General features: G+C 41.9%; 3 protein-coding genes across 4 annotated transcripts; 2 read left to right on the forward strand and 1 right to left on the reverse strand.

Moving 5' to 3' along the window:
- Positions 1–793: 793 nt before the first annotated feature.
- LOC124208677 (beta-1,3-glucan-binding protein-like) lies at positions 794–2,533 on the forward strand. The gene is made up of 6 exons (XM_046606569.1): positions 794–1,108; positions 1,177–1,323; positions 1,388–1,521; positions 1,595–1,787; positions 1,888–2,086; positions 2,188–2,533. Exons 1-6 carry the CDS (start codon positions 876–878, stop codon positions 2,407–2,409), a joined length of 1,128 nt encoding a protein of 375 aa, XP_046462525.1. The 5' UTR covers positions 794–875; the 3' UTR covers positions 2,410–2,533.
- Positions 2,534–4,145: 1,612 nt separating this feature from the next.
- Positions 4,146–6,304, forward strand: LOC124202197 (endoplasmic reticulum resident protein 44-like). 2 transcript variants are annotated; one of them, XM_046598597.1, is made up of 7 exons: positions 4,153–4,289; positions 4,389–4,450; positions 4,519–4,594; positions 4,663–4,815; positions 4,891–5,493; positions 5,559–5,692; positions 5,759–6,304. In XM_046598597.1, the coding sequence occupies exons 2-7, from the start codon at positions 4,400–4,402 to the stop codon at positions 5,999–6,001; spliced, it is 1,260 nt and encodes a 419-aa protein (XP_046454553.1). In that variant the 5' UTR covers positions 4,153–4,289; positions 4,389–4,399; the 3' UTR covers positions 6,002–6,304. The 2 variants fall into 2 exon arrangements, with proteins under 2 accessions (XP_046454480.1, XP_046454553.1); XM_046598524.1 differs by having other exon boundaries at positions 4,146–4,450.
- Positions 6,305–7,058: 754 nt separating this feature from the next.
- LOC124202122 (collagen alpha-1(IV) chain-like) lies at positions 7,059–16,117 on the reverse strand. Its single transcript, XM_046598438.1, has 25 exons — positions 15,753–16,117; positions 15,155–15,349; positions 14,999–15,043; positions 14,626–14,847; positions 13,642–13,929; positions 13,389–13,550; positions 13,187–13,316; positions 12,945–13,094; positions 12,694–12,870; positions 12,457–12,621; positions 12,221–12,382; positions 11,962–12,143; positions 11,763–11,893; positions 11,583–11,689; positions 11,325–11,518; positions 11,039–11,245; positions 10,327–10,968; positions 9,457–10,262; positions 9,210–9,387; positions 9,056–9,137; positions 8,799–8,969; positions 8,536–8,721; positions 8,286–8,463; positions 8,103–8,217; positions 7,059–8,031 (listed from the first exon to the last, which is right to left on the reverse strand). Exons 1-25 carry the CDS (start codon positions 15,834–15,836, stop codon positions 7,693–7,695), a joined length of 5,298 nt encoding a protein of 1,765 aa, XP_046454394.1. The 5' UTR covers positions 15,837–16,117; the 3' UTR covers positions 7,059–7,692.
- Positions 16,118–16,364: the final 247 nt, after the last annotated feature.

Here is a 16,364-nt window from a genome sequence, read left to right on the forward strand (position 1 = left end):
TCCGACGTCAAGTAACAGACATTGCCATTTTTTCCCTTTCAATGAGATTAATTGTATTCTCAACAATAAATATAAATAGTATATTAGCCTGTCGTAAGCATTTGAATGACCTTGAACATGCGATCCACCATCTCTATTGGGCGAAATAAATCACGGCTCGCATTTCCAGAACCATATAGACAACGAAGTGCAAGACTGGATGTAAGCGATGCGCGTGTAATGCTGTATGGTAGCGCGTCGTATGCTCATATAACAAGTTCGCGTTTTATTGCATTTCCCTACGGTTCCAATGCTTCATACACCGTTATTTTCCCGTGTAACTTATATACATGAAGTCATTTACTGGACAGGTGTTAATTTTCTAATCCAGATGTTGGGCGGTTCTCTCTCGTTTATATATGTTCAAGCTATAATTTGTCGTTGGCAAACAACCGAACGGGATCCGCGAGTACGACACATAAAGGGTTACAAGCAGTTGCGAGAAACGAGGGAATAGAAATACTACGTATCTATATAAATTATTACTAACCATTTGCATGGTTGGCTATTAAACAGACATGGACATTATCCACATCCACGCGCATCGGTCTAATAAGTTTACTATTCTATTATAGCCAACCTGGTTGCAACTATTAAAACATGTGAATATTATGCACATATGGTACGCAGTTGCTGGGAGCACGACAGTACGCATAATAAATCTGGCAATTTGCTGTAAACGTTTATAGTGTACATAGTATGACGTGTTTCGTATTATATATGACGTGCTGGCTAAACGGTTTCCAGCTACATCTAACAAGGCTCCTTGTTTGTGTATAAAAGTTAGTTGAAAATTATCTGTTGCCCTGTACACATTCTGTGTAATAGTCACTAGAATGGCAAGTTCTCAGCGCTTCTTGTCGGCACCAACTTCTTCTGAACATGTCCTAATAAAGACTTCAATTGTTTTCATTATTTCAATGCTAATTCCAAATGTAATCGCTGTACCCAAACTAATTTTCGAAGATAATTTTGACACACTGAACAGGTCCACCTGGCAACATCTAATAACTTCATGGCGCGGTGGCCAGAGTCAATTCCAATACTACACTAACCGCACGGAAAACAGGTATGTTATAATAGTTCTATGTAGCTTACTTAAGGGGGAAAATTTTTTTAAACAACTACTTTCTGAAGTTATGTTAAAAATGGAATATTACATATTGTCCCTACTTTCACGTCCACCCGTTTTGGAGAGTCTTTCTTGTACAACGGTACACTCAATTTGACCGCCGAAGGATGTAATTTTATTGGTCCGGAAAACCTTTCCAGCAGCTGTGTCAGGTTTGATTTAATTTTTTAAAAATACATTCCAATTAGCTTTTTTTTTTGTGTGATCTAAAATCAGGAAAGGAGGACTCAACGGTGACATCATTAATCCAATCCAATCAGCGAGAATGAGGACCATTAATTCCTTCAGTTTCACTTACGGGACCGTCGAAATTAGGGCAAAATTGTCGCGCGGAGATTGGCTGTGGCCATGTAATTTTGAAGCTAAACAAATTCAATACGATTGCAATTTTTTTAAATAAATTGATTTTGATTTTTTGTTTAGCATTGTGGCTTTTGCCGACCGATAATGTCTACGGAGAATGGCCCCAATCGGGAGAAATCGATATGGTTGAAATACGTGGCAACGAGAAATACGTTTGCGATGGAATGCAAAGTGGTAATAAACGGGCTAATTCTACATTGCATTGGGGCGCGAGCGTTACGCAAGATAAGTACGCCAAAACTAGATGGTCCAAGTAAGTTGCAAAAGGAATCCCGTGATGTGCTTAAATTGCTGCATTTTTTTTCTCATTAATATTGTGTTGCAAATAAGAAAAAAACGTTATTTCCTTTTAGATTGCTGTCGAATGGCTCATTTGCTACTGAATTTCACACCTACGGTTTAAGCTGGCTACCGACCGGAATATCCTTTCTTATTAACGGCCAGGTAATTGGGAACATTACCCCGACTGCCGGTGGATTCTGGAAACTGGGAGGTTCAAGCGGTACCAATATTTGGGCCAATGGTACCATCATGGCTCCTTTTGACAAACGAGTACGTATTTATTCAATCTAACTTACGTAGGCTATAGACATTATAAAAACAATGATTATGGATATGACAGAGATGACACACTAATTTTTTTCGGAGTATAGTTCCACTTCATTTTGAAAGTAGCGGCTGGTGGCGATTATTTTCCCGACCGTTGTTTCAATTATAACGACACAGAAGCGTTAGTTCCAAAGCCGTGGAGTACCAATGCCACCGTGCAAATGAAACCATTTTGGGCTGCGAAAAATCAGTGGTACCCAACTTGGACTCGCAATCCTGAAGACAGTCACATGTTGGTCGATTACATTCGCGTTTGGTCACTATAAATGAAGCCATGATTTGTCATGCCAATTGACAGTTTTTTTTTTTTTACTTTCTGGTGTTGGTACATTTCTCCTTTCCTATCTATATGGTACAGCATACAAATAAAATGCAGTGTTTATACACTCATTGGCGACGATCTTTTAATTACATTTCAGTGATGGAAGAAATCCTCTGATTTGCCCAAAATAAATGTAACAGCATAAATTATCAAGTTCATCGGTCAAAGGGTAGGTTATTAGTATATATTTAAAAGAAAGAGTATTTATATATATTACGCAGTGTGCGCTGTGGGGGGGGGGAGGGTTGTAGGGGACGAATGGTATGCTGGCAGTCAACACCACCAGCTGTGTTTTAAGGAAACCTCTTAGGAGTTCGATGTGAAATTTCTAGTTCAACACAGTCACGGTTAACAACCCATCTCAACCATAGTGCAAATATCCATTTCTATCTAAATTAGGGCTGTAAAGTAATTTCGAATAATTTTTTTTTTGTTAAAAAAAAAGTCTATTTACAAGTGAAGTAAATTTTATTTGTTTACAACATCTTTCGAGTTTGCAATGGGCTGTCTCTGTAGCATTTTGAGTGAGTATAAAAAGAAACTTGTGTTACATAACTGCAGTAACAAATATATGTTTTTAAATAAAATAGGTTTAGCATGTTGCGGTGCTAAAGTTGTCGGTGCAGCAGTATTTTCTATACTTGGATCTGTTATGTCAGGTATTTCACTGGCTATATAAGCTATTGCTGTTAAATTCTTCTAATATGAATATTGTTGACATTTTTTTCAATTTGATCATTTTAAATAACCCCTCAAATCATATTTTCGTTACAGGAATTGGTGTTGGCTTTGCTGTTGTCGCCGGAGGAGTTGCTGTTGTCAATGCTTTTGCTAGTGGAGCTTTAGTTACCGTGGCCACTGCAGTTTTAGCGTACGTCGGGATAAGATTCGTTATTCGTTGTTTACGTTGACACGACGCTTATGTGAAATGGTGCATAACTGCAAAGGTTTTTAACAACATATTATTTTCTTAAAAATACACGTCCGCATTTATTTTTTAAATTACACTTCGGTAAACTCCTCATAAATCTAAATTTCGGCAGAAGATGAAGAATCCGGTTTTTTTAATTTTATGGCAAGCGACGAAGTGATTTACGCTGCCTATTAAACAAATATAATTCTGATACATCCCTACTCTTATTCGCAAGAATGAAACTAGCAGAGCTCTATCTGTTTGGTGTTTGTCATTGCCGTATCGCCGTATCATGAACAAGCCACTGCTGTGCTAATTATACACAAACTACAAACAGTCCTGTTTAGTACTAAAAGGAGGTTTTTCATTCATGAGAAAACCAGAAATCAAACAGCAGTAAAGGAAAATATTATTTTCCACTTTCTATTACTTGTTTCGTCAGGTTTCTTTTTTTTAAACCGCCTCATCAAAGTCATCAGCACAGAATAGAGCCATGTTAAATTTCCCACCGTTTTTCAAGGCAGAATTTTCAAGTCTTGCAACTCAGCATCCCGGCATTGGTCTATATTTAGAGTTGTTAGTTAACTGCCGAATATTAAACAAAAACGCATACAGACTATACAAAAATAAGACTTTCCTGGTATATTGAACACAACTATTTTTTTAAATATTGCAATAGAATAAAATATTTGTTCACCTAACTTACTTCCCTTTTTAATTTAAAATTTAACAGGTTAAATTCGCCGTTAATCGATTAACCAATACGCATGGTTTGCCGTTTGCGTGGCATTCTGTGAGTCGTCTGTCTACTGTCTTTGCGTAACAGCGTAAGTGACTTTTACGGACTGCGACATAGCTATTTCCTTCTTTTTAAGGTTCAGTACGTTGTGTTCGCCGCTATCTTTCTGTAGGTATGGGTGGCCATACGAAGGGAAACTAACATCACAGTAGTTTTAAAAATATTTCTGCACTCATCATCAGACTACAAACACTATCGACATTTTTTCTAGCAATTTGCAACATGAGGATATTTCGCCACGTCACTCCTCTTAACTTCGTAGTACAATTTCTGGTAAAAACAAGAATATGATAGGAGCAAAAATGTTGGTAGATTAACATATGTTTACTTTATTGTGACAGGTACTCTTCAGGTTATTCAGCCATGGAGAGTGTGGTGCAGTACAGCTCACAGCTGACAATTTTGATACAATTATTGGTATACATTACTTGAACTATTGGCTTTTCAATCATTTCACTTACTCTTCTTTTTTTGTTGTCATACAGCAAACACAGAATTGGTGCTAATCAACTTTTATGCGGACTGGTGTCGATTCAGCAACATGTTAGCCCCAATTTTTGATGAGGCTGCTGACAAAGTAACTTCTGAGTTCCCTAGCTCACGGGTGGTTCTAGGAAAAGTTGATTGTGACAAAGAAAGTATGAAGATAACTACTTTCTAAATGTTTTTAACTGTGTAATGATAATGTTTCTTATTGTATATCACTCTTACAGCTTCTATTGGCACAAGATTCCATATTTCCAAATATCCCACACTAAAGGCAGTGAGAAATGGCCAGTTGTTTAAGAAAGAATACCGTGGACAGAGATCTGCTGAGGCCTTCGCTAATTTTGTGCGGGAGCAATTGGTCGATCCGATGAAAGAGTTTACTCAGCTCTCGGAAGTACAGCATAATCAAATGGATGACAAGAAACGGCACGTCATTGGTTATTTCGAGACGCGAGATTCACCTGAGTACGCCAATTTTGCTAAATTGGCTGCTGTTTTGAAGGATGACTGCAATTTCCATGTCGGGTTTGGCGAAGTAACCAGAGCTATGCATCCTCCTGGCCAACCAATTGTGGCATTCAGGCCAGCGAAAGCACGTTCAAATGATATGGACGAATCTTTCACTGGGGATCTGAAGAGTTACGATGAGTTCAGTATTTGGACAACAGACAAGTGTGTGCCGTTGGTGCGAGAAATTACTTTTGAAAATGCTGAGGAACTAACTGAAGAAGGTCTGCCCTTCCTTATCCTCTTCTACAACCCAGATGACAACAATAGCATTAAAAAGTACAACGAGATTATCAATCGCGAACTGTTGGACGAAAAACGTAAAACTACTTGTAATATTTAATAGAAAATTCAGTGTTTTAATTTTTTTTTCCTGTATTGTTAGAAAACATCAACTTCTTGACAGCCGACGGAGTGACATTTGCCCATCCTCTTCAGCATTTGGGGAAGAGTAAAAAAGATCTTCCACTCATCGCTATCGATAGCTTTAGGCACATGTATCTCTTCCCTAAGTTTGAAGTACGAGCACTAAATGATAAGAGATTTAATATAAAATAATATTCATATTCATTTTACTTTTTTAAGGATATAAACATTCCTGGTAAGTTAAAGCAGTTCCTCGCCGATCTACATTCCGGCAAACTGCACAGAGAATTCCACTATGGTCCTGACCCAGCTACCGATCCTCCTCTGCAACTTGAACATCACGCAGGCAATGAAAACAGCAAAGATCCAAGCAAAAAGCCAACTCAGCCACCTGAATCAACATTCAAGAAACTCGCTCCATCTAAGAACCGTTACACGCTTCTAGATAAAGACGAGTTATAAAACTGTGACTTTACAAAAAAGAGGTGTGGTGGTTTTTGGTTGGTGGCCTTTCTCTTTTCTCTTGCACGATTAATTCTCTTGGTCTTCGCTCTTTGTTTTGTCACTATATTTAAAATGAAAAATGTTTCGATCCAAAATTCCAAGGTTTCTTCAGAAAACATTTAACCATACAAATTCTTAAAGATAGAATGTGACTCTTTCAGTTGTTACTTCTCTGAGCATAATTTTCCCCTTTCCGCCATATAGCAGTTGCCGTTGTTCAGTCCTGGCCACCAGATTTGTAAATACAACAGTTTAACCAAACTACATATGGTACTACGCTTTTGTTGGCAGATGTGTTAACATGTGTGATCAAACTAGTCTGGGTGGTGTGGAACGTGGCCTGTGATGAGCCTGAGGAGAAGAGACAGCGATTCTATAATTGACTATTTTATAATTCGACATTTTCCATACATTTCCAATGCTTACTCATGTTAATTTTTTTTTATACGTCAGAAACTCTTTATGTTCTTTTTTCAAACTCGTTGGAGTTCTATTGTCGGAAATTTTAAAATATTTAAAATTCAATGGAGTTCTATTGTCGGACCTCAAAATAATATTAAAATCGTTGGAGTTCTATTGTCGGACATGAAAACAATTAAAAAAATTATTGAAGTTCTATTGTCGGGTAGTGGGGTTCTACTGTCGGGCAATGGAGTTCTACTGTCGGATATTTTAAATAATATTTTAAAGAGGAGTTCTTGTGTCTTTGGTCTTTGGAGTTCTACTGTCGCATACAAATAAATTTTTAAAAATTATTAAAAATATTGGGGTTCTATTGTCGGTGGAGTTCTTCTGTCTTTGGAGTTCTACGGTCGCCATACCATTACCAACTGCCGCCACATTTGGACATTCAGGCCGGTGGCCGGGGACTGTCGCTGGCCTGAATGTCCGGCACCCTCTTTTTTGTTTGTTTGTTTTGGTTTTATTTTTTCATATCGGACTAGTATTGCAACGAATTATCTTGTTTTTCACGGAATAGGATTTATCTATTATTCAAGTAAATTTCCTATTGAAATAGTTTTAAATTTAAAGTGTATTTGCTTTAAGATAAAAACAGGATATTTGTCGTTCAAGATGTGGTGAAACGGTGTAGCTTTTTCATGAAGTAACTTCGAAAGAAGCTGGAGCAGTCAGAATTGAGAATAATTCAGTTGACAAAACGTATGGAGAAGCGGTATTAAGAAATGGAAGAAAAGCCCCATTGCAAAGAAAAGAAAACTCGGAAGAAGGCGCTATCATCGAGAAAGAAAACTGTGTTTATCATTAACGAACGGCAGTGAAAGGTTCCGAAAATGAAGCGCGCATACGCGCTCATGAATTTATTACAGGTATATTTTTTAAAAAAGAAAAAAAAGTAAGGTTCAATATCTACGGATTTTTGAGATTGACAAAAGCAACGACCAATAGGAAAGCACTCATATTCCCTATTCTGTACATCATAAAAGATTAATAAGTGCCATTTCGTCTACTAATTAGAAGCTACATTTGCAATGTAAAGAGAAATTTGGAGAGCTTTGAAAGTGAAACGACGGCAAATGCACAGGGAATTCCAGACCAACGTTTCGCATTAAGATGTTACTGACTTTGGAAGAAGACTAATCTGAATGATGTTTCCTTCAGACTCTTAAAAAAAAATAATATTTTTGAAATTAAAACGACGATGTTCGCCTGCCGGACCGGACAGATCGAGACGAACTGAAATTCGATGGTGGTGCTCTACTAGAATTTGGTTGCGCGAATTTGCGTTGGCAAACAGCGCATCGAGAGATGCGCGAAGTCAAATCGCCAGCCTTCAGGGTTTGTGGCAGAGGCTTGGCAAACTGTCTATCCTCTTCAATAGTGGACAACCAATAGGAGGTAGCCGTAGCGTAGTAGTTGCACCGACCGTGTCCCTGGCACTCGATAAATGGCGTGGGTCGGAAGTCTTCCAAACACGAACCTGGAGACACTAAAGACTGACCACTTCCTTCAGCTCCAGAATCGGTGTGCTAATTTTTGATCAAATTGGTCGTTACTCATCAGATCCTCAGTTTCATATGAATAATTGACACCTCCATACCATAAGGAAGCTGTAACCGATCCAAAGTTCCTGCCATCCAGCAGGGCAGTCGGGAATTTCCATACTCTGACTGTGTACTGCAATGACGTAAGTGGGGGTCTCACATACTGAACATCTATTTAAGGAAATTCAATCACTCAAATCATTTCAACGAGTGATGATAATTTCAATATGGAAATTTACCTCGAAACGTATCGGGTGAGCTCGTTGCCGGTTATAGGCGTCATCATCATGGGCATAGGTTCGGGCGTAGATAACCAGTAAGAGTAATCATTGCGGCTTGCGTAATTGCAAACGTTGTCCAGATTGCAGAAAAGGAATGGCATAGTACTAAATCTAGGCATACAGCTTCCCGGTGCACCTGTGTATAAAAAACAGTCATTTCATTATATTTCAACCGGTGGGGTCGGTTAATTTGATTGAAAATGAATACCCAAGTCCTGCCCATGTGCCTTAGAGTCGCCAGTGAGATGAAGTAGAGAGTAGCCGGTCCACAGTTCTTGAGAGCCAGCTGGGCAGCCAGGTATTCTAGAGCTCTGCGAATGACGTGTGTAGAAAAAGCCTCGTGATTTAGGGGGAGGTGGAGGAGGAGCTGGTTCACCAACCAAACCTTTGGGACCTATACAGCAACAAAAAATAAAAACACAGCGTCGGTTACGATTACAATTAAACTCGATTCAGATTTCAATTGAAAACCTTTCTGTCCCGCAAGTCCAACTGCGCCTTCCAGACCGTCATCACCACGGAAGCCAACAGGGCCACGCAAACCGGGCAATCCAGGAAATCCTTGCATTCCAATATCTCCAGCCATTCCCTTGAGTCCCTGAAGACCTGGCAGGCCGATTTGACCTCTTGCGCCCGACATGCCTGAATGTTCAATTTGATGATTTGTATTAAATTTTACATTAACATGATACTTCTTTTTTTAAACGTAATTGGTTGCGAGTTTATACCTGGAAGACCGGGAGGTCCTACGTCACCCCGCTGTCCCTTGTCGGATGGGAATCCAGGTGGACCATTATCTCCCATCATACCCTAATAGCCGATCAAAAATAAATTAAAAGAGTCTTGAAAAATTCGAATTTTAGTTAATCAAGATGAGCGCACCTTGGATCCAGGGAAACCTTGAAGTCCTACGAAACCAACGTCGCCGTCTACGCCTCTCAAACCGTTTGGACCAGGTTGGCCAATTTGACCATTGCGACCAGCATCGCCTTGCATACCTTTAGATCCTGACAAGCCTGGAAGACCATCAAATCCAGAATCTCCACTTTGACCTTTGATCCTATTTTTTTAATAAAAATAAACACGAGCGTGAGTAACTGGGAAGGGTTTCAATTAAATTATTACAAACCTGATGCCAACAGATCCTTGAGAGCCTCGTTCGCCCTTGTAGCCTTGTCTTCCTGTAAGACCGTCAATACCTGGAAGCCCAGTTTGTCCATCACGACCTGGTGTTCCAGGCAGGCCTTTGGCTCCTTGTAAGCCTCTCTGTCCTTTGAACGAAATTCCGGGCAATCCTTCGATACCAACGGGTCCATTCGGGCCATAATTTCCTGGTGCACCTTTCTGACCAGATCGTCCATACAGACCAGGTCTGCCCGGTACTCCCGGCATACCGGGCTCACCCTTCATTGGATTAGGGCCGGGAATACCGGGCATGCCGATAATACCGGGGAATCCAGCGTCACCCTTTGCTCCGTTAAAGCCTGGATTGCCCGGCAATCCAATCTGGCCTTCATAGCCTTGAAGACCTTTGGCACCAGGAGCACCAAGTAGTCCGTCTTCACCAGGTGGGCCAGTAAAACCAGGCAAACCAGGAGTGCCTCTCTCGCCGGACTCTCCTTGAGGTCCGATAATTGCGTTGAAACCGGGCAGACCCCTATCGCCAGCTTCTCCTTTAAGTCCGTGTAAACCGGGTAATCCTGGTCGGCCGCGCAGTCCCATATCACCTGGAAGTCCGGGTCTTCCGAATCTGCCCGGCTCTCCATCTTCGCCGGACATACCTTTGTTACCGGGTGGCGCGGGCTCAGCCGGGGTTCCTGGTGGTCCTTTAAGCCCATCGAAACCAGGTCTGCCCGGAATGCCAACAAATCCTTGGTCGCCAAAATCGCCTTTAGAGCCTCTAGCCCCTTGTGCGCCAGGTAGACCCGGTTCGCCCTAGTAATTCAAATTATTTAATTAATTTATGCATCAACATTGCTACATCAAAATATTTTTTTACCATAAGTCCATCACGGCCAGGTATGCCTTGTATTCCTTGGTCTCCTCGTAATCCTCGTGCGCCGTTTTGGCCTGGGATGTTATCTCCAGATTCACCCTTATCACCTTTGAGTCCGTGGAACCCGTTCGTTCCTGGGAAACCCTGTGGGCCATAAAAGCCTCCTTCTCCTTGGTCTCCTTTAGGGCCACTAAAGCCCGACTCTCCAGGCGGACCAGGCAAACCTGGCGGTCCTCTGTCGCCAAAGGGGCCCTTTCTACCAGGTGCTCCATTGAATCCATCCAAACCCGGAAATCCGTCATCGCCAACCATTCCTTTGTCACCTTCCAATCCTGAAAGTCCTGGCAGACCAGGGCTACCCGGGAATCCGTTAATACCGGCTTGCCCAATGTCACCTGACATGCCCTTTACTCCGGGGTACCCGTCAACTCCTGGTAAGCCCGACTTTCCTTTTTCACCCTCCACTCCTTGACGGCCGTTAAGACCAATTTCTCCTCGAAGGCCTTTGAGTCCTTGGGGTCCTGGGAATCCATCTATACCCGGAAGTCCAGTATCGCCGAAAATGCCAGGCAAGCCGGGTGGTCCAGGAGCTCCAGGACGGCCCGTCACACCCGTGACAGTGTTGCCTCTGTCACCTTTTTGTCCCTGTAAAAAGAAATGAGCGTCAGATGATACAGCGAAGAAGAACTGTATTAAATGTAATCAAGATGGTTACCCTTGAACCCGGTAGGCCTGCAAGACCAGGAGCTCCTTTTGATCCACGAAGTCCAGCCAGTCCCTGCTCACCCGGCCTTCCACGACCACCGGGGATGCCTTCATATCCGGGCTCTCCTTTAGGTCCTCTCAATCCTGGCAAACCAGGAGGTCCGTCGTAAATATCGAGTCCCGGCTCGCCGCGATCACCTTTGCGACCGAGTATTCCCTAAATATTCGAAATGAGAACGGAAATATGGAACCATTTTGCCATTGAAAGAAAATTATGAATTTGAATATCTTCTTACGGGGTTCCCATCAATTCCAGGAAGACCAGGTCTTCCAGGTTTTCCACGGAGTCCTTGATCACCAGCCATTCCAGGATAACCCTTCAAACCAGCTTCACCTTCTCTAGAAATGCCTACTGATCCCTGTACACCTTTGGGTCCTGGCCCTCCCGTTCGACCGTTATCACCGTAAACTCCTTTGTCCCCTTGGAAACCTGCAAACGACCGAAAAGTTTTTAAACGCACCACCCAACATGAGATGATTCCCGACTACAGTACCTTGATCTCCTGATTCTCCGATGATACCGGGTTTGAGTACTAACTGATTTCCTGAGTCACCGCTTTCACCTTTCAGGCCCGGCAATCCAGGTTCACCACGGAAGCCACTAGTGACATTTAATCCGGATATTACACCATAATAAATTGAACATTTATGTGTGCATCATTAAAGAGACTTACGGAATACCGTTGCGTCCGTCATCTCCACGCATAGCATCTTCAGCACGAGCATCTTCTCCTCTTCGACCCGGTAAGCCGTGTCGACCTGGTAGCCCATCTCGGCCCGGTGGACCGCTGTCTCCGTCAGAACCCTTTTGACAATATAGAAGTTGAATTGTGACATAATTTGGATCTGATTAGCTTATTTTAAGTGTTTAACCTTTTCGCCTTTGATGCCGATCAAACCGTCCAATCCTGGAAGCCCAGCCGGACCTATTGGACCAATGGGGCCCTCGTATCCTGGGAATCCCTTGTCTCCTACGTTTCCTTGATTGCCCTTGATATCCGGAGGATAGACGAGTTCACCTTTGTCACCATACTCTCCCTGGCGTCCAGCCAAACCTAATTTTAAGTAGCAACAAAAAATATGGTAATTTCCAGTCTAATAAAGAATAACTAAAGAAAGGAAGAGGAAAAACCTGCCGCTCCCGGTCTTCCATCAAGACCAGGATAACCTGGTCCTCCCTTTCTGCCAAGTTCGCCCTTCAATCCTCTAGGTCCGGGTAGTCCTTGAGGACCAAGAGATCCAACTAAACCGGGTAAACCGTTTTCACCGCTGTCTCCTTTGGCTCCATTAATACCTTTGATTGGTTTAAATTGTTAGCATTTATTGTTTGTTTTTTCCACTTTAATTTATTTTGAGTTTTTCATTTACCCGGTGGGCACTGAGTGCACGCATCACCAGGTGGACCCTTGACTCCAGGAAAACCATCTGATCCGTCTAGACCGGGAATACCGTGATCGCCAGGAATGCCGGGTAAGCCTGGAGCTCCTTTGGGACCTTGGAAATTAACACCTTGCCCAGGGAAGCCCTTAAGTCCTATAAGAAAAAAGTTCACCGTTAATTATGGCATAAAGCATTTACCCTTTTATAATGTAAGGATTGTATTACCTTCTAGACCGGGGTCTCCTCTCTCTCCAGGTAAACCTTCGTGACCATCCCTACCCAGAAGACCATCTGGACCTGGTGGTCCAATAACCGTAGCGCCTGCCTGACCTTTCCGGCCTGCAGTACCGGGTACTCCAGGAGATCCAGGTAGTCCTGGATATCCGGGTGTTCCTGGTGCACCTGTATAAAAAAATGCATGAGAATATTAATGATGGACGTGGTATAAGTTTGTCAGAAAAAAACAAAAAACATACCGTCGTTGCCCGGTTCTCCTTTTATAGTTATTCCTTTCCGACCAACTTCGCCCGGTCGTCCGTTAACTCCCGGTTCACCTGGCGATCCTCGCAGTCCGTAATTACCTTGTCTTCCAGGCAGTCCATTTCGACCAGGACTTCCTTGGGGACCTTTATAAAGACAAAAAATGTAAGAAGAGTCAAACATTTTTTGCGTTTTTCTTTTTGAGTTTCAAATAAATTTCAAATTTCTCAAAAATTACCAATAGGACCCTGAACTCCTTCGGCTCCGGGGCGACCTTCTTCATCGAGATTGGGATCGTAAATTCCTGGTGGACCAGCTGGGCCTTGTAAACCAGGAATGCCGGGTATTCCTGAATCTCCAGGAATTCCCTTTTCGTTTCATTAGCAGATATAACTGAGATATGTTGATCACGTCAGGAAATATTTAAAAATTCTGTTTACCTTTACACCGTCTAAACCAGGTCTTGCTGCATAACCAGGAGCTCCTTTACCACCTTTCATGCCAGGTGGCCCGGAGTTTCCGGGCTTTCCTTGTTTACCACGGGGCCCATCCATTCCGTAATCTCCCTTGTAACCTTTGTGGCCAAGTGGGCCTGGATATCCCTATGAAAAAACAAAAAAAAAAAAAAAGAAAAGAAAGAAAAAATACAGAGCACTGTAAAAACCAAAAAATAAATAACATTTTATCAATTACTTGAGGCCCTTTTGGACCTATTGGGCCGGCAGGTCCTTGATCTCCTTTCATTCCTGGGTCACCTTTCATTCCGGGGTTACCAGTTATGATTCCGGGTGGTTCAGTAAATTGCAAATCTCCTGGTGGACCTTTTTCTCCTTGGTCACCTTTCAGTCCTTTACTCAATACCGTTTCTTCACCTGGTAGACCCCGTCTACCCTTCAAACCAGACGATCCTTCGAATCCTATATCACCAGCATCGCCTCTCTCTCCGTTATAGCCATCAGTACCGGGAAGTCCGTCAAATCCCTATCAATCATCAATCAAGTCATTTAGAACTTTGCGCAGTTAATCACAATATACACAGATTGGAAGTTAAACGAAAAATATTTACAACATAGATCCAACTTTAATTAAATGTCGTTACGATACAATTTTTATGCAAAAAATGCAACCGTACCCCATCGATGGCGGAATCGGGAAGTTACGATTTCTGTCTTAATGGATTAAATTGAGCCGAATTTTTGTGGGGGATTTCGCTATAATGTTTGCAGAACAAGTTGGGGTTTTATGGCGAGGCAAAAGTTTGAGATTTGCTAAACAAGCGAAAATCGATAAGGGAGGCGGTGGATCGGAATTTATGTATAACTCGGGACCAGTCGGGTTCGAAGTCTGTTTCAATAAACATGTGGACAACTGAAGACTGAAAACATAAATTCGATAAGTTTGATAAGGGCAGGAAAAAGGTTATAAGCGAGTCCGTCGTTTTCGACGCGCCATCTCTTGAAAAAATCCAGACTGTTATTATTAAATACCATATGATTTCGGGGAACAGATAATAAAATTAAATGATAATTTTGAAGGACGTTTTAAGAGTGTTCTATTTTTTTATGATGTTGTTGTTTTGTTTTTCATTGACTTTTTTTTTTTTTTTTTTTTTTTTTAGAGGGAGGAGAGAGAGGAGGAGTCAATTGAAAGTAAAAGTAATGGATTAATTTTGCTTACCGGAAGTCCGCCTTTGCCGGGTTCACCTCTTTCACCTTTCGTGCCTGGTGAGTTGATTCCTCCTTCGCCAGCATCTCCGCGTGGTCCGAGATCGCCAGGCGGTCCCATGGGACCTCGTCCACCTGGAAATCCTTTCAGTCCCAGCAGTCCAGGAAGTCCGTCCGTTCCGTTACAACCGTTCATACCGGGAGTACCAAACGGTCCTTCAAGGCCGGGTAAACCCTACGATGCCGTACACGGAAACAATTTCAATAATGATACATAGACAATTAGACAGCAGCGGACAATTAAACGGCGAAAGCGCACTGATACGTAGTCAACAGTTCTTTTTAAAAATTCATTAAAAGAATTTTCATCAAAATTTTGAACTCACCGGAATGCCTCCAAAGCCAGTAATTCCTGGAACACCTGGATCACCCTATTTAGCGAAACAATTCAGAAAAATGTATTATTATCAATTGCTATTTTGTTACAACCATAAAAATCAATCCAAAAAATTATACTCCGTACAGGCAATGATGTAACTTACCCTGTGGCCTTTTTCTCCCATACCACCAAAAGAACCTCCTTCTCCGTTCGGGCCGAATGGTCCAGGAGGACCTTCCGGTCCAATATCGCCGGGAATACCTTGAGATCCTCGCAGACCCGTCAACCCCATTTCACCGGGGAATCCTTTCTCTGCCACACATTGGCAGCGTGTGTTGGCAACGCAGCCTTTACAGGCCTAAAACATTTGAATCCGTAACAGCAAATATTACAAACATTAATTTTGAAAAAATATAGAAAATTTTAAATAGAAGAAAATATTATACACAGAAAATATTAAGGTCACATGATCAATTCAATGATCAATTTAATCAAATTAACACAATAAATCAACCGACAAAATGTTTAAAAGTTAGAAAAGAATCATGTCGTCTTAAAAAAAAATGTTGTTTAGGAAGATGCGACCGATCGTTTGATAACGTGCGGGTTGTGGGCGGAGCATTTGGATGGGAGTTTGAACGTCTCAAGAATGAAGGGAAGTTTCAAAGACAACGGTTGAAGCCAGCAGTCAAAGAAAGTTTACAATTTGTCCAAACGAAAAAGAATAATGAGGAGAAAATGAATGTTCATCAGCTACTTACGGCCGCGTCGATGGAAGGTAAACAAACGAGCGCTAGGAGACAAGCTGCGACCGATGTCACTAGCAGCTTCTCGTTACGGCGCATCGCGTTACGTTGAAATCGCGTACGATCAAATTTAATTATGCCCCAATGTTTAAGTTTGTTTTGTTTTGTTCTTTAATCACAGAACACGATCATTGGCGGCATGATCGCCCCCACTCGTCACTGATGAAACCACAATAGCGATAAACAAGAGAGTTTCTATTATTTTTTGTTTTTTGTTTTTTTTCTTCTTCTGAACTTTTACACGGAATAACGGATGACGGTTCGGCAAAGCTCTACCTTGCACAAGGTTCCTACTCCGTCTGACCAGAGTTCCAGACCGAAAAGCAAGAACCAGCGCCGATGGCTCCGCCTAGCGGTCAGTGTTCATCCGCCAGCCAATATTGTCAATCACTTCCGGAAGAATCCATCAGCTCAAAAATAATTGTCGTAGTCACGGCCCATCTTTTTAGCACGATGAAATTAATATTGCAAATGTTTACCTTTGAATCGAATTATATATTTGCCAAAGTTTGGAGATCTATTTAGTCGTGGGCGGAGCCTGTAGCGAGCAAAGGCGGAGTCATCCAA

Source organism: Daphnia pulex, chromosome 1 (assembly GCF_021134715.1).
Source record: "Daphnia pulex isolate KAP4 chromosome 1, ASM2113471v1".
NCBI lineage: Eukaryota > Metazoa > Arthropoda > Branchiopoda > Diplostraca > Daphniidae > Daphnia > Daphnia pulex.

Bases quoted from the DNA above. Each gene is read 5' to 3' on its own strand.
- LOC124208677 (XM_046606569.1), top strand. From the start codon at position 876: ATGGCAAGTTCTCAGCGCTTCTTGTCGGCACCAACTTCTTCTGAACAT. The intron at 1,109-1,176 runs GTATGTTATAAT...TACTTTCTGAAG, and splicing joins ACTAACCGCACGGAAAACAG to TTATGTTAAAAATGGAATAT. The intron at 1,788-1,887 runs GTAAGTTGCAAA...ATTTCCTTTTAG, and splicing joins GCCAAAACTAGATGGTCCAA to ATTGCTGTCGAATGGCTCAT.
- LOC124202197 (XM_046598524.1), top strand. From the start codon at position 4,400: ATGAGGATATTTCGCCACGTCACTCCTCTTAACTTCGTAGTACAATTT. The intron at 4,451-4,518 runs GTAAAAACAAGA...TTATTGTGACAG, and splicing joins ACTTCGTAGTACAATTTCTG to GTACTCTTCAGGTTATTCAG. The intron at 5,494-5,558 runs GTAAAACTACTT...CTGTATTGTTAG, and splicing joins CGAACTGTTGGACGAAAAAC to AAAACATCAACTTCTTGACA.
- LOC124202122 (XM_046598438.1), bottom strand. From the start codon at position 15,836: ATGCGCCGTAACGAGAAGCTGCTAGTGACATCGGTCGCAGCTTGTCTC. The intron at 12,871-12,944 runs GTATGTTTTTTG...TTTTTTATACAG, and splicing joins AGGAGAACCGGGCAACGACG to GTGCACCAGGAACACCCGGA. The intron at 11,246-11,324 runs GTAAGAAGATAT...TCGAATATTTAG, and splicing joins CTGGAATTGATGGGAACCCC to GGAATACTCGGTCGCAAAGG.